Raw genomic sequence first — 24475 nt, 5'->3', positions numbered from 1 at the left:
TCCTCCTTAAATAACTGCATGATGTTTCTATTTTCCAGAATTCAATAAGTTCTTGAAAATTAACACTAATGCATTTACTTCTCATTGACCATTTCTTTTGAGATCCTAGGATGAACATAATCAGGACTCAGGGAGTTGTAACCCAAAGCTCCACCAGTTTTCTCAGTGTTACTTTACTCGTTATAATTTTACCAACTTCCTTTCTTCCTTCTACCTCCAGATTTGTAGCTATTATTATGGCATTTTTTGTAACCTCTATTGTGAAAATGATTTTTTCATTTCATTTGCCATTTCCCTGTAGTTTACTACTGACTCCTGATGCTCAATCTCTGGAAGAACAACACTCATTTTTTAAAAATTAAAAGCAAAATACTACAGATGCTGGAAAACAGAAAGAAACACAACAAATGCAGGACTAACTCGTCAACACTAACAGTCGACTAACAGTCAACACGGCTTTGTGAGGGGTAGGTCATGCCTTACAAACCTTATCGAGTTTTTTGAGGATGTGACTAGTAAGGTTGATGAGGGTCGAGCTGTGGATGTGGTGTATATGGACTTCAGTAAGGCATTTGATAAGGTTCCCCATGGAAGGCTCATTCAGAAGGTCAGGAGGAATGGGATACAGGGGAACTTAGCTGCTTGGATACAGAATTGGCTGGCCAACAGAAGACAGCGTGTGGTAGTAGAAGGAAAATATTCTGCCTGGAAGTCAGTGGTGAGTGGGGTTCCACAGGGCTCTGTCCTTGGGCCTCTACTGTTTGTAATTTTTATTAATGACTTGGATGAGGGAATTGAAGGATGGGTCAGCAAGTTTGCAGACGACACAAAGGTCGGAGGTGTCGTTGACAGTGTAGAGGGCTGTTGTAGGCTGCAGCGGGACATTGACAGGATGCAGAGATGGGCTGAGAGGTGGCAGATGGAGTTCAACCTGGATAAATGCGAGGTGATGCATTTTGGAAGGTCGAATTTGAAAGCTGAGTACAGGATTAAGGATAGGATTCTTGGCAGCGTGGAGGAACAGAGGGATCTTGGTGTGCAGATACATAGATCCCTTAAAATGGCCACCCAAGTGGACAGGGTTGTTAAGAAAGCATATGGTGTTTTGGCTTTCATTAACAGGGGGATTGAGTTTAAGAGTCGTGAGATCTTGTTGCAGCTCTATAAAACTTTGGTTAGACCGCACTTGGAATACTGCGTCCAGTTCTGGGCGCCCTATTATAGGAAAGATGTGGATGCTTTGGAGAGGGTTCAGAGGAGGTTTACCAGGATGCTGCCTGGACTGGAGGGCTTATCTTATGAAGAGAGGTTGACTGAGCTCGGTCTCTTTTCATTGGAGAAAAGGAGGAGGAGAGGGGACCTAATTGAGGTATACAAGATAATGAGAGGCATAGATAGAGTCGATAGCCAGAGACTATTTCCCAGGGCAGAAATGGCTAGCACGAGGGGTCATAGTTTTAAGCTGGTTGGTGGAAAGTATAGAGGGGATGTCAGAGGCAGGTTCTTTACGCAGAGAGTTGTGAGAGCATGGAATGCGTTGCCAGCAGCAGTTGTGGAAGCAAGGTCATTGGGGTCATTTAAGAGACTGCTGGACATGCATATGGTCACAGAAATTTGAGGGTGCATCCATGAGGATCAATGGTCGGCACAACATTGTGGGCTGAAGGGCCTGTTCTGTGCTGTACTGTTCTATGTTCTATGTTCTATGTTCTAACTCAACACGCCTGGTAGCATCTCTGGGGGGAAAAATGGAGTTAAAGTTTTGAGTCCAATATGATGTCTTCAGAACTCAGTTTATTTATTTGTTACCAATTTAGATTTCTGTGTAAACTCTTACTCCCTGTTTTTACATTCCTAGCTGCCTTCTTAATTCTTTTTTTCTCCCAATTAACCTTCTAGTTGTTCTCTTCCATTCTTTATTTTTTGAACAATCATCTGACCTGCCTCTCACCTTTGATGCATTTATATATTTTTCCTTAAATATGATACTTTCCTCAACTTCTTTCATCAAATGTAGATGAATGGATGTCCCTTTGGAATTTTACTTTATATAAGGAGTATTCTTATTCCGAGTATTCTGAAACACCCCAAGGTCAAGATCAAGAGCAAGAGCAAGGCTGCTTCTCCATATGTCCACCCCCTAGCCGGTATCCCAGATCAATTTAACTGGTTCAGCTTTCAACCCTTATTTAAGCTTAAAACACTAGTCTTTGAACCACACTTCTCCTTTTACCATGTGTAAATTTCAATTATAGGAGAAATTACTGCAGATGCTTCAATCTGTACTGAAAACAAGAGATGCTGGAGATCACAGTGGATCAGACAGCATCCAAGATGAGAGGGCAAGCTAATGTTTTGAGTGTAGATGACTCTTCTTCATATTTATTTACATCAGTGTGCACTAGCAATTAGTTTATTTTATCAGGAGTTCTGTGCACATTCAGGTAGAGAGTCTTTCATTTTGTCTCCTTGTTATCCTTGTAACATCTATTCCTTACTGTTGGTACATTCATAGGGTTTCCTTTATCTCTATCCTGCCAGACTCTGACATCCATTTCTCATGTTACTATTTTGTTCTCCTACTTCAATTCTTCTCATCAATCTGTTAAATTTACCGAAGCTTGAACCCTCATTCCTTGTTTAGTTTAAAGCCCTCCCTACGCTCCTAGTAAATTGTCTCACTGGAACAACATTCCCAGAAAAATTCAGGTGTCGACACCACTTCTCCCACACACTTTGAGCATGCATTAATCTCGCTAATCTTAATGGCCCTACATTAATTTGCACATCCCACAATTAGCAATCCAGAGGTTATTACCTTTGATGTTTTGCGTTTTAACTTAATGCCTAATTTCACCGACTCCATCAGCAGAATGTTTTTCCTAGTCACAGCTCTCAGGAAATTAAAATGCTTTTTCCTTTGAAAAAATATGCCATATTGGATGTCTGTTACTCAAAATACACACAGGCAGCAGGTGAATTAGTCTCAAATCCCCTTAAATGGCTGAGAAAGTTCACTCACAGGAGCAAATATTTCGAGAAATCTTACCTTCGAAATAAAATGAAAGGAAATGGCAAGCAACTTCACCAATCAGAGGTTCCTTCTGTCGTGCAAGTGTTGCTAATTGGCTTGTGAAACACAGAAGCATAGGAATTTGCAGTAAAGAAGGAGGCAACTTGTGACTGGAGGAGTAACGAGCAGTTAGCATGTCATTGAGGGAGTTGCTGGGGAATGCCTGTCAAGAACTGGGTCTTAGGGGCTGAGACCAGGGATTTAGGGTCCAAGAGCTGGAGCTAAAATTCAAGGTAGGCTTCACCAGTGGCCAGGAGCCAACTGGTGTGTGTGTGTGTGTGTGTGTGTGTGTGTGTGTGTGTGTGTGTGTGTGTGTGTGTGTGTGTGTGTGTGTGTGTGTGTGTGCACTCGCATGTGTGTGTGTATACCTTTCTGCTAAAGACTTTAATTTTAGCAGTTGAATCACCAAAATCTTTTAAATCATTATCACTATCTATGTATTATGTTAAAGTTTTTGTTCTTGGACCCAACTTCCTATTATCATAAATTTTTATTGAGTTTTTTACGTCGACACTTAACATTGTAAAGGTTTATGATCAATGGTACTATAAAGAAAATTCCCTACATAAACAGATTTATGTGTTTGTTTCACCATGAGTTACACAAATTAGGTGACACAGTAGCATAGTCTTATTAACAGTCAATTACTAAAAATAAAACCAGTTTCTCACCTCCCAACAGCATTTCCTGTAAAAGATTATCAATTCTTGCCACTCCGAAGAGTCTGGCAAATTGAATTTGTTCAATCATCTGCCATGTGATGCTCTGCAGTGATGGAAGAAGCAGGAGAATATCACTGAACCGTCCACGGGAGTCATACTGACGATCATTGATATAATCCTCCAGGTTGACCTGCACTTGGAATCGCATATTTTTGATTTTTGCTGCGTCACTAACACCCCTGCAATCTACGGTAGAAAGGTCACAGTAAATTAATACTTTTGTAGAAAGCATTACAAGTTAGTGGCATTTGTACTTTTTGATGGAAAATGGGTAAATACAAACAAAATAAATTTAGATAAAGAACAAAGAACAAAAAAAATTACAGCACAGGAACAGGCCCTTCGGCCCTCCAAGCCTGCACCGATCCAATCCTCTATCTAAACCTGTTGCCTATTTTCCAAGGATCTGTATCCCTCTGCTCCCTGCCCATTCATGTACCTGTCCAGATACATCTTAAATGACGCTATCGTGCCTGCTTCTACCACCTCCGCTGGCAAAGCGTTCCTCTGTGTAAAGAACTTTCCACGCATATCTCCCTTAAACTTTCCTCCTCTCACTTTGAACTCATGACCCCTAGTAATTGAGTCCCTCACTCTAGGAAAAAGCTTCCTGCTATCCACCCTGTCTATACCCCTCATGATTTTGTAGACCTCAATCAGGTCCCCCCTCAACCTCCGTCTTTCTAATGTAAATAATCCTAATCTACTCAGCCTGTCTTCATAGCTAGTGCCCTCCATACCAGGCAACATCCTGGTGAACCTCCTGTGCACCCTCTCCAAAGCATCCACATCCTTTTGGTAATGTGGCGACCAGAACTGTATGCAGTACTCTAAATGTGGTCAAACCAAAGTCCTGTACAACTGTAACATGACCTGCCAACTCTTGTACTCAATACCCCGTCCCATGTATGAAAGCATGCCGTATGCCTTCTTGAGAACTCTATTGGCCTGCATTGCCACTTCCAGGGTGCAATGGGCCTGAGCACCCAGATCTCTCTGTGCATCAATTTTCCAGGGCTTTTCCATTTACCGTATAGTTCGCTCTTGAATTGGATCTTCCAAAATGTATCACCTCGTATTTACCTGGATTGAACTCCATCTGCCATTTCTCTGCCCAACTCTCCAGTCGATCTATATTCTGCTGTAATCTCTGACAGTCCCCTTCGCTATCTGCTACTAAGATTCATTATTAAAGATGAGGAAAACAATTGTCTCACTAAGTTCTTCTCTCTAGTGGACTGGAACTATTAGCTGGTGGGAGACCTGTAACATAATCTCATCAAAGTGATCGCTCTCTTCCCACCCCTGAGTTCTACCCATTTGGCCTCACTGGATGAGTCCCCCAAAACTAAATTTAGCCACAAACCTGAAGTTTGCAACTGTAATATCTGGTAAATATGCCTCTAAATAGGTAGTATTTCTTTTGTATGAAAAAATTCAGTGTGAATATCTGATTTAAATTCTCTAGTGAAGAAAATTACTTGCTGTCTCCATCTCGTAAGGTATATTGAATGGGGAATAAATGAAAACTGGGTGTGGAGTGCCTCATTCATTAACTTAGATGAAAAACAGTCATACTGACTCCCTATCAGATGTGCAGACTTCATTTCTGTTTGCTTATGCACGGGTGCTTCAAAATGCACATTTTAACTACAAAATTTGCCAGTGCATAATTTATCCAGTAGAGAGATTTACATTGGAAAGTTTGGAACATAAAAGATCGATTCCACTGAATTGAACCAAGTGTTTGGCTGATGGGGCTCATGACTGACCTCTGGTGACTGTCTGTGAGGGCTTCCACCTACACAAGTTCTCCCTGCTTTCTGAGAAATGTGCTTACATTATCTCAGGGACTGGCCAAGCATAAATCAGAGGATGAATAGCCAAATGATTGCTTAGCCTAAACTAAGATAGTGGGTTCCTAAACATACACATTGAACGTAGTGAAATTCCTAATTTCCTTCCTATGTAGAGAATGATTTATGCTACAGGAAGGTCTAAAAATAGAAAGTGGTGAAAATACAGTAAAATAGTGAGCGCAAGTAGGTGCACTCTGTGGGGCAGCGCAGTGGCTCAGTGGCTAGCACTGCAGCCTCACAGCACCAGGGACCTGGGTTTGATTCCAGCCTCAGGCAACAGTCTGTGTGGAGTTTGTACATTCTCCCTGTGTCTGTGTGGGTTTCCCCCCACAGTCCAAAGATGTGCAGGCTAGGTGGATTGGCCATGTTAAATTGTCCATAGTGTTCAAGGGTGTGTGGGTTATAGGGGGATGGGTCTGGGTGGGATGCTTCAAGGGGCAGTGTGGGCTTGTTAGGCTGAAGGTCCTGTTTCCACACTGTAGGGAATCTAATCATAATTAAATACAAATGACTTACCATTACAGAATTGCTAATTATGAGTGACCATTCAATACATTGTAGAACAATAACTGCAATACACCTTAATGATGTGATTTTCTATTATTCATTTAAGGTTTTCATCAAGTATGTTGTGGCTGGGCCATGAACTGACAACTTTTATTTTCACCAATGTGCAGTATTATTTCCCAGACTGCTACTTTTGCCCACTTTTAAGAAATTATATTATTGAGTCTGTGCCTGTCCACATTATACAAATAAATTGTGTTCTTAAATATTATTGATCAGAATGCAATAAACCAATAACTAAAACACAGTAAGATTTTAAAACCCTTCTACCTTTAATGTATACACTTTACCACCCAAATCTTTGCCAATTCCCTCAGTCTGTGTCTCTTCAGAAATAGTGGCCAATTGTAGATGCATTGTATATAATTATAAACAAGTGCAAAAGATCCTTTGCCACGGGATTTCTGAATATAAATTATCTTTTGAGTCCACTTTAATTGTTTAATTGAATGAATTTTTTCAGATGAAAAATGTCTGCCTAGCTCCCCATGTAATTCCGAATCTCTTCATTGTTAATTTGCTTTCTCTCTAGAATGGGAATCTTCACTGTCACTGCCTGAATGATTAACCCTATTTAGTGTAATGAGAGGTTTGTCATTTAACTATGTCAGACAGTCCTTCCAGAGCAGTGACCTATTCCAGTATGCATCGGAGAGTATGAATGGAAGATTGAATTAATTGTTGTGGTTTACAAAAGGTGGCATAAAACATTAAGGTCTGTTAATTTGTTAATTGGTTCAGGATAATCAATGATAGATTTTAGCTTAGGAAACCCAGTGATTGAAAGTTTAAGGGCAATTTAGAATAGACCTGCTTGGGTCAGGAGGAAATGCTTTTTTATCCCTTAGAAAGTTGATTAGTAACATTCAGAGGAGGTGGTTCCAGGGAAAAGAATGACTGTGAAACATTCAAATCACAAGTGTTTGGTGAGAAATCTACAGATCATTGAAACTGAGAAAGTCTCAGCTCTCAGCTTTGTGAATACTCATGTGAGAAGACTATACCGCTTGCAGAAAAGAACTGGGGCAAGTCAATTAAGTTGAACTTAAATATTTGATACAACAAACAAATTTCTCCACATTTGCATAATGGATAGTGTTGGGAAGCAGAATGAGAATTTTGTTTTGCATTATTTTACAAGATCTTTCAAACTATTCCACACCCCGACCACTCTCTGAGTAAGAAACCTACCTCTGACATCTCTTTTATATCTACCTCTACTCACTTTAAAACTATGCCTCCTTGAAAGAGCTACCTCCACTCCACGAAAGTGTCTCTGGCTGTCCACTCTAGCTATACCTCTGATCATTTTGTACACCTCTATCAAGTCACCTCCCTTGTTCTAAAGATAAAAGTCCTAGCTCTCTCAACCTTTCCTAATAAGACCCATCCTCCATTCCAGGCAACATCCTGGTAAATCTCCGCTGCACCTTTTCCAATGCTTCCACATATTTCCTGTAATGAGGCAACCAGAACTGGACACAATACTCTAGATGTGATCGATGATAGTATAAGGTAGGGGTAGAGGTTAGATAGACTTTCGGATTAGTGTAAAAGTTCGACACAACGTCGTGGGCCGAAGGACTTGTACTGTGCTGTACTGTTCTATGTAACTATTCTTTATTTAGATAGCTCAGTTTGTTTTTGTTTTCTTCTATGAAATAACTTGTGGTTCTGTTGAAGGAATTCTGTAGCCTTGTCTGACTAAAGGTTAAAGATGTAAACACCTGGCTCAAGTATTGGTGTGGGAGAAATGGGCTCAAATTAAAAGGACATTGGCATCAGTACTGGCGACAAAGGGATGGGATAGTCTCCTCTTGAATCAAGCTGGGACTAGAGCCCTGATGAGTTGCATAAGTTGGGCTGTGATAGGGCTTTAAACTAAATGGGGGTGGGGTGGTGGAAGGAGATGGAATTCAGTTACATGGAAAATTATGGAAAAAAAATTAAAGGGTTGGGGAGATCTTTTTAAAGCAGAGGTCATTAAAGTTCCCAGAACAAGTAATAGGTCAGAGAAAATGGAAAGGTTCAGGAATGTAACTTCAGGCACAGCAAATAAGGGGACAAGTATGAGATGGGGAGCAGTCAAAGCTGGGCTGATGGTGTTGTACTTAAATGCACACAGTACGCAAATCAAGGTAAATGAGTTTTGTGCACAGATTGAAATTTGCAGGTACGATAGCACAGGGACAAGGCTGCAAGGGGTTCAGAGCTGGGAACTAAATATCCAAACATACACGTTCTGTCAAAAGGACAGACAGATAGGCAGACGAGTGGGGTTGAAATGTTAATAAGAAATGAATTAATACTATTAACAAGAAACAATGTAGAGTCAGAAAACATAGAATCTAGGAGGGTACAGTTGAGGAATCACAAAGGAATAAAGACCCTGATGGGAGTTATGTTCAGGACTCCTAGCAGTAGTCAGAAAATGGGGAAGAAATTAAGTCAGGAGAGAGAAACAGCATGAGAGAAAGGCATTATCACAATAATCATTGAGGACTTCAATCTGCAGGTGAACTGGGATAATTAGATTGGTAAAGTACCTCCAGGAAAGAAATTTGTGGAATGTCTATGAGATGCTTTTATTTGAAATATTTTGTGGAAGGTCCCCCTAGGGAATAGGTAATTCTAGTTTTGGTGATGTGGAATAGGATAAAAAACAAAGTTGCTGGAAAAGCTCAGCAGGCCTGGTAGCATCTGTGGAGGAGAAAACGAAGTTAACGTTTCGGGTCCAGTGACCCTTCCTCAGAACTGATGGTGGCTGGGAAAACGTCAGTGTATATGCAGAAAATAGGGAGGCGGGTGGGGTAGGGAGTAAAAATTAGGATAGAGCCCAAAGAGAGAGAAAGACAGTTGAACAGACAAAGGAGTTGCTAACGATCAGGCTGGGAGGGTGAATAGTTGTTAATAGGGACTGTTAGTGACTAACAACAGGGGGTGTGTAATGGCAGGCTATGTGGTAACAAGGCCTGGTATGTGGGGTGGGGGCTGGGACATCAGAGAGATTAGGCCCTAAAATTATTGAACTCAATATTGAGTCCGGAGGGCTGTAGGGTCCCCAAGCGGAAAATGAGGTATTGTTTCTCCAACTTACATTGGGCTTCACTGGAATACTGCAGCAAGCAGGAGACAGAGATGTTGGCCAGGGAGCAGGGTGGTACATTGAAGTGGCAGGCAACAGGTAGTTCAGGGTCTTTTTTGCGAGCAAAACGTAGCTGTTTTGCAAAGCTGTCGGCAAGTCTACGCTTCATTTCCCCAATGCAGAGGAGGTCACATTGTGAGCAGCGAATGCAGTAGACTAGATTCTTGGAAGTGCAGGTGAAGTGTTGCTTCACCTGGAAGGTATATTTGGCCCCTTGGATACTGGTGAAGGAGGAGGTAAATGGGCAGGTGTTACCCCTACGCCGGTTAGAGGGGATGGTGCCGTAGGGCTGTTGTGAGGTGTTGGGGGTGATGGAAGTGTGGACCAGGTGTCCCAGAGGGAACGGTCCCTGTGGAAGGCAGACAATTGCAAGGGGGAGGGAAGGGAATATGTGTCTGGTGGTGGCATCTTGCTGGAGATGGCAGAAATGGTGTCTGATGATCTTCTGGATGTGGCTGCTGGTGGGATGGTAGGAGAGGATAAGGGGAACCCTATCGCTGTTGCAGGAGGGAAGAGAAGGGGTGAGGGCAGAAGTGTGGGAGATGGGTTGGACCTGGTTGAGGACCCTGTTGACAATGGAGCTGGAGAATACGTGGTTGAGGAAGAATATGGACATGTCGGAGGCTCCCTTGTCGAATTTGGCCTCATCTGAACATATGCGACCGAGACTGAGGAACTGAGAGAATGGGATGTAGTCTTTACAGGAAGTGGGGTGTGAGGACATATAGTCCAGATAGCTGTGGGAGTCGGTGGGTTTGTAATGGATATTAGTGGCCAGTCTATCCCCAGAAATGGAAACAGAAATGTCGATGAAGGGAAGGGAGGAGTCAGAGATAGACCAGGTGAAAGTGAGGGCAGGGTGGAAATTGGAGGCGAAATTGATGAAATTTTCCAATTCCAGACGAGAGAGGGAAGCAGCACTGATGATGTAATCGATATATCAGAGGAAGAGTTGTGGGTGGGGGCCAGTATAGGACTGGAGGAAGGAATGTTCCACATACCCCACGACAAGACAGGCAGAACTCGGACCCATGTGGGTACCCATGGCAGCATCTCTTACCTGAAGAAAATGAAAGGTGTTGAAAGAGAAGTTGTTGAGGGTGAGGAAAAGCTCGGCCAAGCGGAGGAGGGTGGTGGTGGGTGGGGATGGTTCAGGTCTTTGCTCCAGGAAGAAGAAGAGGTCCCTGAGACCCTCCTGGTGGGGAATGGATGTGGAAAGGGATTGTACATCCATGGTAAAGAGGAGGTAGCTGGAGCAGGTAAACTGGAAGCTTTGAAACTGGCATAAGGAGTCAGATGAATCGTGAATGTATGTGGTTAGGGATCGGACAGGGGGGAGAAAACTGAGTCAAGGTAGGAAGAGATGAGTTCTGTGGAGCATGAGCAGGCTGAAACAATGGATTTATCTGGACCGTCCTGTTTGTGGATTTTTGGCAGGAGGTAGTAATGAGCTGTGCGGGGTTTGGGGACTATTAGCTTGGAAGCAAAAGATGGGGAGATCACCGGATGAAATGAGATCCATAACTTATAGTCATCTCTTCCCACCCTAACTGTAGTGGATACAATGGCCTGATGTGCCTTGGTGGGGTCATGGTCAGGATGATAGGAGGAGGTATCTGAGAGCTGCTGCTCAGCCTCTGCAAGGTAGAGGTCAGTACGCCAAACAACAACAGCACCACCTTATCGGCAGGCTTGATGACAAAGTCAGGGTTAGATCTGAGTGCACAGAGTGCAGTCAGTTCGGAGGGAGATGGGTTGGATTTGTTGAGGGGGCAGTGAGATTGAGGCGACTAATACCACATCGACAATCCTCAATGAAAAGATCGAGGGCAGGTAACAGACTGGAGGGAGGGATCCAGGTGGAGGGAGAGTATTGGAGTTGGGCAAAGGGGTCTGTGGGACGGGGAGATGACTCTTGTCCAAAGAAATGAGCACGGAGGTGAAGATGGTGGAAGAACAGTTCGGCGTCATGTCGTGCCCGAAATTCGTTAAGGCGGGGGCACAGAGGGATAAAGCTGAGGCTTTCGATGAGTACAGAGCATTCAGCATCGGAGAGCGGAAGTTTAGGAGGGATGGTGAATACCCGGCAGGAGGTGGGTGGAGGTTTGGGGGAGGTGATAGAGTCAGAGGGAAGTGGAGCAGAAGTGGTTCCAGAGGGCCATAGATATTTTTGAGTTGTTGCATCTTGTGGGCCCTGATGCTTGAAAGGAAAAGAAAAAGCTTCTTGTTAGCGCGACGAATGTGCCGGAGCATGAAGTGGAACTGCAGAGTAACGCAGCCCTGAGCCAGCGCGTCGCGATGCTGTTGAAGAGAAAGGTTGAGAGTGTGTATGTGACACCACGTGGCACTGAATGTGGATCTCAGGATGCGGTGACAGCAGCTGTCCATGGAAAGTTGAACATCACGGAGATACCTGTGATCCTGGGAGGATTCAAAACATGAGAGATGAAACTTCAGGTGGAATCCACGTGGGGTGAGTCTGAGCCGGAGGCAGTCACTGAGGAATATGACATGGCTGTGGAAATGAGATTTAGCAAATACCTGGTCAAACACTAGGAGTGACAGTGAAATTAACATCGGTGGACAAGAAGAGAAATTGGAATGGAAATCCCATCGGAGAGAGGAGCAGAACTTCTTTAAGGTGGGCATGCCTGGAAGAGATGTGGCAGTGAATTAAATAGTAAATAAAAATCAAAAGAACTGTGGATGCTGTAAATCAGGAACAAAATCAAAGTTGCTGGAAAAACTCAGCAGGTCAGGAGGAATGGGATAAACTTGATTTCTGAGCTTCAGATGAAGGAGCTCCTGGAAGGCAGTGATTGTAATATGCTAGAATTCACCGAGCAGTTTGAGTGGGAGGAGCTTGAATCAGACATAGTGGTGTTACAATTGAGTAAAAGTGGCTGCAGAGGTATGAGAGAGGAGCTGGCCGGAGTTGATTGGAAGTGGAACCTGCAAGGAAGATGGTGGAACAGCAATGGCAGGAGTTTCTGGGGGTAATTTGAGAGGCACAGCAGAAAATCATAACAAGGAGGAATAAACATACAAAGGGGAAGATGAGGCAACAATGGCTGACCAGGGGATTAAAGGATAGCATAAAAGCAAAAGAAAAAGCATACAAGATAATAAAATGTGAGGCTGGATGAACACACCAGGCCAAGCAGCATCTCAGGAGCACAAAAGCTGACATTTCGGGCCTAGACCCTTTATCAGAGAGGGGGATGGGGAGAGGGAACTGGAATAAATAGGGAGAGAGGGGGAGGCGGACCGAAGATGGAGAGTAAAGAAGATAGGTGGAGAGAGTATAGGTGGGGAGGTAGGGAGGGGATAGGTCAGTCCAGGGAAGACGGACAGGTCAAGGAGGTGGGATGAGGTTAGTAGGTAGCTGGGGGTGCGGCTTGGGGTGGGAGGAAGGGATGGGTGAGAGGAAGAACCGGTTAGGGAGGCAGAGACAGGTTGGACTAGTTTTGGGATGCAGTGGGTGGGGGGGAAGAGCTGGGCTGGTTGTGTGGTGCAGTGGGGGGAGGGGACGAACTGGGCTGGTTTAGGGATGCGGTGGGGGAAGGGGAGATTTTGAAACTGGTGAAGTCCACATTGATACCATATGGCTGCAGGGTTCCCAGGCGGAATATGAGTTGCTGTTCTTGCAACCTTCGGGTGGCATCATTGTGGCAGTGCAGGAGGCCCATGATGGACATGTCATCTAGAGAATGGGAGGGGGAGTGGAAATGGTTTGCAACTGGGAGGTGCAGTTGTTTGTTGCGAACTGAGCGGAGGTGTTCTGCAAAGCGGTCCCCAAGCCTCCGCTTGGTTTCCCCGATGTAGAGGGTACAGTGGATGCAGTATACCACATTGGCAGATGTGCAGGTTTAATGTGGAATGTCATCTTGGGGCCTGGGATAGGGGTGAGGGAGGAGGTGTGGGGGCAAGTGTAGCATTTCCTGCGGTTGCAGGGGAAGGTGCCGGGTGTGGTGGGGTTAGAGGGCAGTGTGGAGCGAACAAGGGAGTCACGGAGAGAGTGGTCTCTCCGGAAAGCAGACAGGGGTCATCTAGAGAATGGGAGGGGGATTGGAAATGGTTTGCGACTGGGAGGTGCAGTTGTTTGTTGCGAACTGAGCGGAGGTGTTCTGCAAAGCGGTCCCCAAGCATAAAAAGCAAGAAAAAGCATACAGTGTGGTGAAGATTAGTAGGAAGCCAGAAGATTGGAAAGCCTTTAAAAACTAAATAACGTGTGTGTGTATGTGTGTGTGTGTATGTGTGTGTGTGTATGTGTGTGTGTGTGTGTGTGTGTGTGTGTGTGTTTGGGGCAGGGGGGGTGTAGCGTGGAGTCAGGAGGACAGGTGGGGAAGGAAGAGGAGGAGATGATGAAATATGAGAGTAAGCTGGCTAGTAATATAAAAGGAGACTGCAAGAGGTTTTTTTTAGATATCTAAAAGGTAAGAAAGAGCTAAAAGTGGATATTGGTCTGCTAGAAAGTGAGGCTGGAGAAAGAATAATGAGAAATAAAGAATTGGTGGAGGAAGTGAACACATGCTTTGTATCAGTTTTCACAGTGAAAGACACCACAACTTGAAGAGAGTCAGGGACAGAAGTGAGTGTAGTGTCCATCATTAACAAGAAGGCGCTGAGAAAGCTGAAATGCCTGAAGATGGATAATTCACCCGGGCCAGATGGACTACAACCCAGAGTTCTGAAGGAAAGCTGAGTAGACTATAAAGGCATTGGTGGTGATTTTTCAGGAAGTACTGGAGTCAAGAAGGTTACCAGAGGATTGGGACATGGCTAATCTAACACCCCTGTTTACGAAGGGAGGGAGGCAGAAGGCTCGAAGTTATGAGCTAGTAAGCCTGACCTCAATCATTGGTAAGGTTTTAGAATTCATTATTAAGGTTGAGATTGCATAGTATGTGGAAGTGCATGGTAAAACTGAGTCAGAATGGCTTTGTCAAGGGGAGGTTATGCCTGACAAATCTGTCAAAATTCTTGAAAACGCAATGAACAAATGAGACAAAGGAGAGGCAGTGGACATGATCTATTTGGATTTCCAGAATGATTTGACAAGGTACTGCACAGAGGCTGCTAACTAAGAAAACAGCCCATGGTATTAGGAGCAAAGTACTGGCATAGATAAAGTATTGGCTAACTGATAGAAGGCAGAATGTAGCGACAAAGAGGGTTTTTTTCAGGATGGCAGTCAGTCACTAGTGGAGTTCTGCAGGGGTCTGTGTTTTGACCACAACTATACATGTCATACATTAACAATCTGGCCGAAGGAACTGAGGGTATTGTTGTTACATTTGCAGATGACACAAAGATAGGTGGAAAGAGGTAGTGTTAAGGAAATGGGGAGGCTGCAGAAGGACTTGGACAGGCCAGGAGAATGGTCAAAGAAGTAGCACATGGAATACAATGTTGGAAATGGGAGACTATGCCTTTTACTAGGAAGATTGGAGACTCAGGCAATTTTCTAAATGGAGAAATGCTTCATAGATCTTAAGCGCAAAGGGTCTTAGGAGTTTTGGCTCAGGATTCTCTTAACATTAACATGGAGGTTTAGTTGGCAGTTAGCAAGGTAAATGCATTCATTTACACTCATGAATGTTAACATTCATTTCAAAACAAGAGCAGAGATGAACTGCCGATGCTGTATAAGGCTCTGGTCAGACTGCATTTGGAATATTGTAAGCAGTTTTGGGCCCTGTATCAATGGAAGGAAATGCTGGCATTGGAGGAGGTCCAGAGGAGGTTCACAAAAATCATCCTGGGGACGAAGGGCTTGCCATATGAGGAGTGGTTGGGGCCCTGGGTCTCTACGCAATGGAGTTTAGAAGGATGAGGGAAGGACCTGAATGAAACTTACAAAATACTGAGAGGCCTAGATAGAGTGGATATGGAAAAGATACTTCCACTAGGAGGAGAGAGTAGGGCCTAAGGGCACAGCCTAATAGTGACGGGATGATCCATTAGAACTGAGATGAGGAGGAATTTCTTTAGACAGAGGGTGGCTAATCTGTAGAAATCATTGCGGCAAAGTGCTGTGGAGGCAGTTGTTGAGCATATTCAAGACAGAAATAGCTCAGTTCTTGATTGATAAGGGGATCAATGGTTACTGCAGGCAAATGGGGTTGAGAAACATAGCAGCCATGACTGAATGATGGAACAGACACAAAGGGCTAATTGATTTAATTCAGCACCTATATTGCATGACCTTATTTTTCAGTAAATGACTACCGTGTTAATTTTTTACATAAAAACTGATCTGAGAAACCAGGTTTCATTTTGGTTTCTGAGAAGAGTCATATCAGACTTGAACGTTTCACTCCGGTTTTCTCTCCACAGATGCTGCCAGACGTGATACGTTTTCCAGCACTTTCTAGGACCTAATTTTGTCCAGGAGTCTGAGATCTTAACATGCATTGAGCTATATTGATATTTAAATTTAATTTAACCAACAAAGACACTTACCAGGATCAAAAAATACCACAGCTTTGAGGCAAGCAAATTCATTCTCATCTATCTGGAGGTCATGAAATGGTTTCACCAGCTCATCCAGAATTCTGTTTGCAACACGCATAATCTCTAACTCTGGGCAGTGCCTGGGAATGATGTAATCATTTCCTGTTGAAAAGGGTGGATTGTATTAGCTTTGTACCTCCAGTTCACAAACTGATATAATTGAACCTAATCAAGCATATCTGAAAACCATTTAAAAACAGTTAACGTAGCGTTTATATTCATAAATGCAAATATTCTAGTTTGCATGAAACATAATAATCCACCCAATGTTTGGGAAATGTTAAGAAGCATTATTAATCATAAATAGAAATGTAAGAGGAGCATGCAGGTAGGGCCGAGAAGAGCATTGACAAACCATTGTTTTTTAGCACGTACTAATACTGACTATGTCACAGTGAGGCTTGAAGTTTATAATCTTCTGCATGGAGCAATATATTAAACGACTGTACTTTTCATAAAATATATTTATTGCAGATATTTAAAAAATGTTCTCCATCTGGTGGCACAGTTGTCATGTCACAAGAGTAATAATCAAGAACCCAACCAAATGAGTAGGGACATGGCCTGAATCCCACCATGGCAGATGGTGAACTTTGAATTCATTGAAATGTGGAATTAAAATATCACCTAATTGTGACCTTGTGACCTTTATCGACTGTCAGAAAATGTGTTTCAATAATGCCTTTTAGAGAAGGAAGTCTGCCATTCTTACCTGGTCTGGCCTACATGTGACTCCAGGCTCATTGCTATACAATTGGTTCTTAATTGCTCTCTGAAATGGTGGAGTTTTATCAAAATGCTAAAATTCTGCATAAAGGAATGAAACCAAATGAATCACCAGGCAGGGATCAAGGTACCAGAAATGAGAATGACAAACCCAGCACTGTTGATATTACATTGTCCTCCTTACCAAAAGCTTGGGCTTCGGCCAAAATTGGCCGAACTATCCTACAGACTAATCAAGAAACAGCCCAGTGCAGTCATGGTCAGAGAATGTTAACTGACAATATCCCAGATACCACCATCACCTAGAACTGGTATGTTCTGATCAACTGGCATATCAGACCCAATAGCAAAACAGTGGTATATGGCCAGCAGAGAGTTTCTCCAGGCAGCCTCAACATTCGCTCCAGATCTAATGAGGTCTCATGGCAACCACTCAAGCATGGGCAAGGGAACCTGCTCCTGATTATGACCTACTGCATCTCCTCAGCAGATGAATCATTGCTCCTCCATGCTGAAACCATTTGAATGTAACACTGAGAATGGTAAGGGCACAGAAGGTATTCTAGATGAAGGATTTCAACATCCATTGCCAAGAGCGGCTCAGTAGCATCACCATTGGCAGGATTATTTCTGTACCAAAGAGCCGAAGCAAACCAAAGCTTACCTACAAAGAACAAATAATAAAAGTTTATAAAGCTTCATGGTCAGCTGAGCCTTCCTTAAAGGGGACTTTCAAGTTATAGTGTTAGAAAAGAACTGTGGAAAAGTTGCACATGTATTCGAAGAGTGGAATGATGCTTATACTTCTGAGGAGGAGCTGTGCTTTCTCTGAATAGTTCACAGTGTAAATTTGTGCTATAACAAAATTTTGCTCTCTCAAACTCTCTAAAAATCAAAGAACAAAAAACTAAACTTGCACCAACACATGATGGCTTTCTAATCTAAAAACCTTTTGCCTCTGCCCAATATGTTTCTCTCTATTCAATGTCTGTACATATGTCTGTCAAGGCTCCTCTTAAAATGTTTCTGTTGTGTCTGCTTCTACCACCTCCACTGGCAGTGCATTCCAGGGATTTACAACGACCTGTGTAAAAAGCCTGCCTCTCACATGTCCTTTAAACTTTCCCCTTTTTACTTGAAACCTAAGTCCCCTAGTAATTGATATTCCTATCCTAAGAAAAAGATTTTTGACTGTCCATTCTATCTGTGACTCTCATTATTTTGTAAACTTCGATTAGGTTGTCTCTCAACCTCCAATGGTCAAATCAATGCAAGCCAAGTTTGTTCAATCCATCCTCAAAGCCAATACTCTTGTGACAGTGTAAACTTCAGAACTTTAATAACTTTTGACCGATTGAAAGAATTAACAAAGATAAACTGGTACACATGATTGGATCAGAAATGACTTTATCTGGAATAAATCAAAATGAACTTGTTATTAACTGGTACCTATGGGACCAGGAGTGTACCAGTTAATCAATTATTCTGGTTGATCAAGACGTCCACATATTCAATGTAAAACAAACATGAGTAATAAAAATGTAATGCATGATCTGTACACATCACTGTTATACTTTCTGTCCAGCATAAATCACAAATAATAATGCATCTTTGCCTAAAATAAAATTTACTGTCAGAGAGTCTTCTCACCCACACCCTCAACTGACCACTTGGACATTGTGGAGATTGCAATAATACAGTAGATTTCAGGTATTTGAAGTATATAGATTTTGCCTGCTTGAGATCGGTATGACAGGTCGGCACAACATCGAGGGCCGAAGGTCCTGTGCTGTGCTGTAATGTTCTATGTTCTGTGTTCTATTGAGAATGTCAGTTCATAAAGTGCTGGTTAAAGCATAGCTTGCTGTATTAGCTGACAAGAACAGACTTATACATGAGATTGAAAGCAATTAGCCATGTGTGGGAGAAGAAGGAGTCGAAGATTATTCTGTCAATTGCAATGCCTGCCTCGTTCCACAAGGAAAATAAATTGCCCTGCAGAAGAATTTAAGGAGTTAACCACAGGAAGGCTATGATTTCAGAGAGATAAGGCAAAATGTAACAAAGAACATTTCCTGTTCGGAAGGCAAGCTGCAAACTTGACAGTTTCAGAGGAGAAGTCAATGGTTTGGATGAAAGCATTCTGAAGAATCATCAATAATGTCACAACATAAGCTTGAAGGACAAAAATACAGTATAAGAATCAAACACGACAATTGTCCTTCAGCAGAACTTCAAAGAACAACATGGCACAAAGATCTACCCCTTGACATCCAGCGCCAGATGCTGTTGGCTGAAATTGTAGCTAAATTCCACCATTAACTGTGTCATAACCAAGTTGAGTTGTGAAACTTAACATGCTTACTTGAAGGTAACAAAGTGTGAAGCTGGATGAACACAGCAAGCCAAGCAGCATCTCAGGAGCACAAAAGCTGACGTTTCGGGCCGAGACCCTTCATCAGAGAGGCGGATGGGGAGAGGGAACTGGAATAAATAGGGAAAGAGGGGGAGACGGACCGAAGTTGGAGAGAAAGCAAGATAGGTAGAGAGGAGCGTATAGGTGAGGAGGTAGGGCGGGGATAGGTCAGTCCAGGGAAGACGGACAGGTCAAGGAGGCGGGATGAGGTGGTAGGTAGGAAATGGAGGTGCAGCTTGAGGTGGGAGGAAGGGATGGGTGAGAGGAAGAACAGGTTAGGGAAGCAGAGACAGGCTGAGCTGGTTTTGGGATGCAGTGGGGGGAGGGGACGAGCTGGGCTGGTTGTGTGATGCAGTGGGGGAAGGGGAGATTTTGAAGCTTACGAAGCCCACATTGATAGCATTGGGCTGCAGGGTTCCCAAGCGGAATATGAGTTGCTGTTCCTGCAAGCTTCGGGTGGCATCATTGTGGCACTGCAGGAGGCCCATGATGGACATGTCATCTAAAGAATGGGAGGGGGAGTTAAAATGGTTCGCAACTGGGAAGTGCAGTTGTTTATTGCGAACTGAGCGGAGGTGTTCTGCAAAGCGGTCCCCAAGCCTCCGCTTGGTTTCCCCAATGTAGAGGAAGCCACACTGGGTGCAATGGATACAATATACCACATTGGCAGATGTGCAGGTGAACATCTGCTTGATATGGAAGGTCATCTTTGGGCCTGGCATACGGGTGAGGGAGGAGGTTTGGGGGCAAGTGTAGCACTTCCTGCGGTTGCAGGGGAAGGTGCCGGGTGTGGTGGGGTTGGAGGGGAGTGTGGAGCGGACAAGGGAGTCACAGAGAGAGTGGTCTCTTCGGAAGGCAGACAAGGGTGGGGATGGAAACATAGCTTGGGTGGTGGGGTCGGATTGAAGATGGCGGAAGTGTCGGAGGATGATACCTTGTATCTGGAGGTTGGTGGGGTGGTATGTGAGAACGAGGGGGATCATCTGGAGGCGGTTGTGGTGGGGGCGGGCTGTGAGGGATGTGTTGCGGGAAGTGCGGGAGACATGGTCAAGGTCATTCTCGACCGCTGCGGGGGGAAAGTTGAGGTCCTTGAAGAATGTGGACATCTGGGATGTGCAGGAGTGGAATGCCTCATCCTGGGAGCAGATGCAGCAGAGGTGGAGGAATTGGGAATAGGGGATGGAATGTTTGCAGGAGGGTGGGTGGGAGGAGATGTATTCTAGGTAGCTGTGGGAGTCAGTGGTCGAGAACGCCCTTGACCGCGTCTCCCACATTTCCTGCAACACATCCCTCACACCCCGCCCCCGCCACAATCGTCCCCAGAGGATCCCCCTCATTCTCACATACCACCCCACCAACCTCCGGATACAACGTATCATCCTCCGACGCTTCCACCATCTTCAATCCGACCCTACCACCCATCACATTTTTCCATCCCCACCCTTGTCTGCTTTCCAGAGAGACCACTCTCTCTGTGACTCCCTTGTCCGCTCCACACTCCCCTCCAACCCCACCACACCCGGCACCTTCCCCTGCAACCGCAGGAAGTGCTACACTTGCCCCCACACCTCCTCCCTCACCCCCATCCCAGGCCCCAAGATGACCTTCCATATCAAGCAGATGTTCACCTGCACATCTGCCAATGTGGTATATTGTATCCATTGCACCCGGTGTGGCTTCCTCTACATTGGGGAAACCAAGCGGAGGGTTGGGGACTGCTTTGCAGAACACCTCTGCTCGGTTCGCAACAAACAACTGCACCTCTCAGTCGCGAACCATTTCAACTCCCCCTCCCATTCCTCTGACGACATGTCCATCATGGGCCTCCTGCAGCGCCACAATGATGCCACCCGAAGGTTGCAAGAACAGCAACTCATGTTCCGCTTGGGAGCCCTGCAGCCCAATGGTATCAATGTGGACTTCACAAGCTTCAAAATCTCCCCATCCCCCACTGCATCCCAAAACCAGCTCAGCCTGTCTCTGCTTCCTTAACCTGTTCTACCTCTCACCCATCCCTTCCTCCCACCTCAAGCCGCACCTCCACTTCCTACCTACCACCTCATCCCGCCTCCTTGACCTGTCCATCTTCCCTGGACTGACCAATCCCCTCCCTACCTCCTCACCTATACTCTCCTCTCTACCTATCTTGTTTTCTCTCCATCTTTGGTCCGTCTCCCCCTCTCTCCCTATTTATTCCAGTTCCCTCTCCCCATCCCCCTCTCTGATGAAGGGTCTCGGCCCGAAACATCAGCTTTTGTGCTCCTGAGATGCTGCTTGGCCTGCTGTGTTCATCCAGCTCCACACTTTGTTATCTTGGATTCTCCAGCATCTGCAGTTCCCATTATCACATGCTTACTTGAAGGTCTTAGTTTGGTTCCTGCATGCAATAAAGTTTTAAATCATTGCTTCAGTAGTTGATTGTCTGTAATATTTCTTAGCTAGTAGCCAAATTAAAGGTAGCTTTACCCACAACGCCTTCTCAACTAAGCAACATCTGGCAAACCTTTTCTGTACCGTCTCTAAAGCCTTCATGTCTGTCCAGTAGTTGGGTGACCAGAACTGTACATAATATTCCAAATGTGGCCTAACTAAAGTTCTATAAACTGCAACACAACTGATCAATTTTTATACTCTATGCCTTGACCAATGAAGGCAAACATACCACATGCATTGAAGACCATCTTACCCACTTCTGTTGCAATTTTCAGGCAATTGTGAATCTGTAAGCCTAGATCCCTCTGTATATTGATGCTGCTAAGGGTTCTGCTATTTACTGTATATTTCTCTCTTGCATTAGATCTTCCATAGTGCATCACCTTACAATTGTCCAGATAAAATTCCATCTGCCATTTGTCTGCCCAATTCTCTAGCCTATCCACATTCTTCCATATCCTCTGACCATCCTCCTGACTCCCTGCAGCTCTTCCAATCTTTGTGTTCTCTGCAAATTTACAAATCAGGCCACCTACATTCCCCTCCGAATCATTTACATATTGCAAACAACAGGGGTCCCAGCAATAATCCTCCTGAAATACCACTCATCATAGATTTCCAGGCAGAAAAACACCCCTCCACCATTACTCTCTGTTTTCTATGGCTTAGCCAGCTCTATAAACTTCTTAGCAGCTCACCATGGATTCTAAATGACATCACCTTCTATACCAGTCTACCATGAGGGACTTTGTCAGAGGTCTTGCTGAAGTCCACAAAGACAACATCCACTGTCCTGCAGTCAAGTTTCTGAGACATGACGTCCCCTGCACAAAACCATACTGCCTATCACACATACATCTGTATTTTTCCAATTGTGAGTAAATCATGTCTATAAGAATCCTCTCCAATAGTTTCCCTACCATTGATGTAAGACTCAGCAGTCTGTAAATTCTTAGATTATCCCTAATGTCATTCTTAAACACAGGAACAATGTTGGCTACTCTCTTCTCTTCTGGGACTTCTCCTATGACTAAAGAGGATACAAAGATTTTGTCCTTTATCTCCCTTAGTATTCTGGGATGGATTTCATCAGATCCTGGGGACTTGCCTACCTTTATGCTTTTCAAAACACTCAACACATCCTCCTTTTTTTATATCAGTAAGCACTAGAATATCAACATATCCCTCTCTAAACTCAACATCTCCCATGTCCTTCTCCTTTGTGAACACCAATGCAAGTGTTCATTAAGCACCTCACCCACTTCCTCTGGTTCCATGCATAAATTCCTTCCTTTGTCCTTGATTGAGCCTCCCCCTTCCCCAGCTCCCCTCTTGCTACTTATGTACGCATAAATGTATTGGGATTTCACATAATCCTGTTTGCTAATGATACTTCATGTACCATTTTAGCCCTCCTGATTCCTTGTTTAAGTTCTTTTCTGTTTTCTTTCTGTTCTTCAAGTGCTCGGTCTGTCTTCCTTTCCCTAAACCTTATGTACACCTTTTTCTTTTTGAGCAAGCTCGCATTTTCTCTTGTTATTCAATATTACTGAATCTCACCATCATTATCCTTCATTTTCACAGAAACATGCGATCCCCTGATAGGAAATGCACCCCCCCCCACAACAGGATGCAAAACAGTATTTTGTTAAGGAGGGGGATAGCGACAGGGTCTCCTGCATTGTCTGCCTGACCCTCCTTGTGGTTACCCACCTTTTTGCCTGAGCCTTGGATGTGACCACATCTCTAAAACTCCTGTATATGACTCTTTTTGCCTCCTGCATGCTCTTAAGTATGCCCAACTGCTCCAATAGATCCATGCGATCTGACAGGTGCTGCAATTGGACACACTTCCTGTAGAAGTAGTTGTCAGGTACGTTCAAACTGTCTCTGATTTGCCTCATTCCTCAGGAGTAGCAGACTACCTTGCTGACTGGCATTTTTAAATTCTAGCAACTATTTAATTAAAAACGAATTTCTATTAAATTCATTTACAGCTAATTAGATGACTCCTAGAGTTAGATTCTCACTTAGAAATACTCAATACACTATTCTGTAAACAACATTGATATTTTGCAAGATAACAAAGTGTGGAGCTGGATGAACACAGCAGGCCAAGCAGCATCTCAGGAGCACAAAAGCTGATGTTTCGGGCCTAGACCCTTCATCAGAGAATATCATTGATATTTTGCAAATGGATGAACTGCATAATTGTTTTTTTTAACTCACTCATGAATAGTTGATAGATAATTAAGCACCTCTTTACAATGCCTTAAAACATCACTGTGGTTACCGGCAAAATGAAATAATGGACTAAGAAACACAGAGAAGCTGCCATATTTGGGATAGTTATGTAAGGTTTCAAATTAAAGGGATAGCCCTAATTATTTATCCTTGAGTTGCAACGTAGGTGAACATAAAAAAATTATGCCTATTCTCTTGGTTTGATATTTTCAAAATATTATAAGCACAATGTCATACACACCATCAAGGATAAGGCCTCAGTTTTTTGTGAGGTAGGATAAGATCTAGTCATGGTACAGATAAACTAGTGGAGGTACATCAGTGAAGGCAGCTAGAAGTTACAGTTCACTAAATGTTCCTTTCAGCTGTTTTCTTAAGCTCTCATGTTGTAGGGAAAGAAAGATATCTTAACAATGTATTTGGTTATTCTTAAATTTTAACAAACTGTAAGTCAAAGCAGCTTGAAAATTGTTAAGCCTCTTGCAATATTAAATAAGACAATTCTTACCTAACAAGAGGACGTCTTTGTAAGGTATTGAACGTTTAGCCAGACCCAGCAGCAAGTGCTCCCCTGCATGAGCTCTAAGCAATGCAACCTATAGAAATAAATGGTGATGAGATCATAGGAATACAAGTATTCCATTCAACACCTTGAATCTATTCTGACGTGTCCAATCTGTATTGCAACTTAATTTATTCCACATCATTCCATATCCTTCAATATGGTCGTCTTCCTAGCTGATGTTATTAGTGGACAAGTCAGATCCCAGACGG

At 43.7% G+C, this 24475-nt stretch overlaps 1 protein-coding gene across 2 annotated transcripts in view; it reads right to left on the bottom strand.

The window, feature by feature from the left end:
* LOC125460102 (hepatocyte nuclear factor 4-beta-like) overlaps window positions 1–24475 on the bottom strand; it is an 82004-nt gene that overhangs the window by 13200 nt on the left and 44329 nt on the right. For both annotated transcript variants that reach the window (XM_048547210.2, XM_048547211.2), the window contains exons 6-8: window positions 24210–24297; window positions 15832–15984; window positions 3745–3981 (exon numbers count right to left, since the gene is read on the bottom strand). In XM_048547210.2, the coding sequence (XP_048403167.1) occupies window positions 3745–3981; window positions 15832–15984; window positions 24210–24297 (478 nt within the window). The remainder of the gene's footprint in view (window positions 1–3744; window positions 3982–15831; window positions 15985–24209; window positions 24298–24475) is intronic.

This window comes from Stegostoma tigrinum, chromosome 16 (genome assembly GCF_030684315.1).
Source record: "Stegostoma tigrinum isolate sSteTig4 chromosome 16, sSteTig4.hap1, whole genome shotgun sequence".
Taxonomy (NCBI): Eukaryota; Metazoa; Chordata; class Chondrichthyes; order Orectolobiformes; family Stegostomatidae; genus Stegostoma; species Stegostoma tigrinum.
The sequence above is the reverse complement of the archived record's forward strand: the minus strand, read 5'-3'. Positions and strand labels throughout refer to the sequence as shown.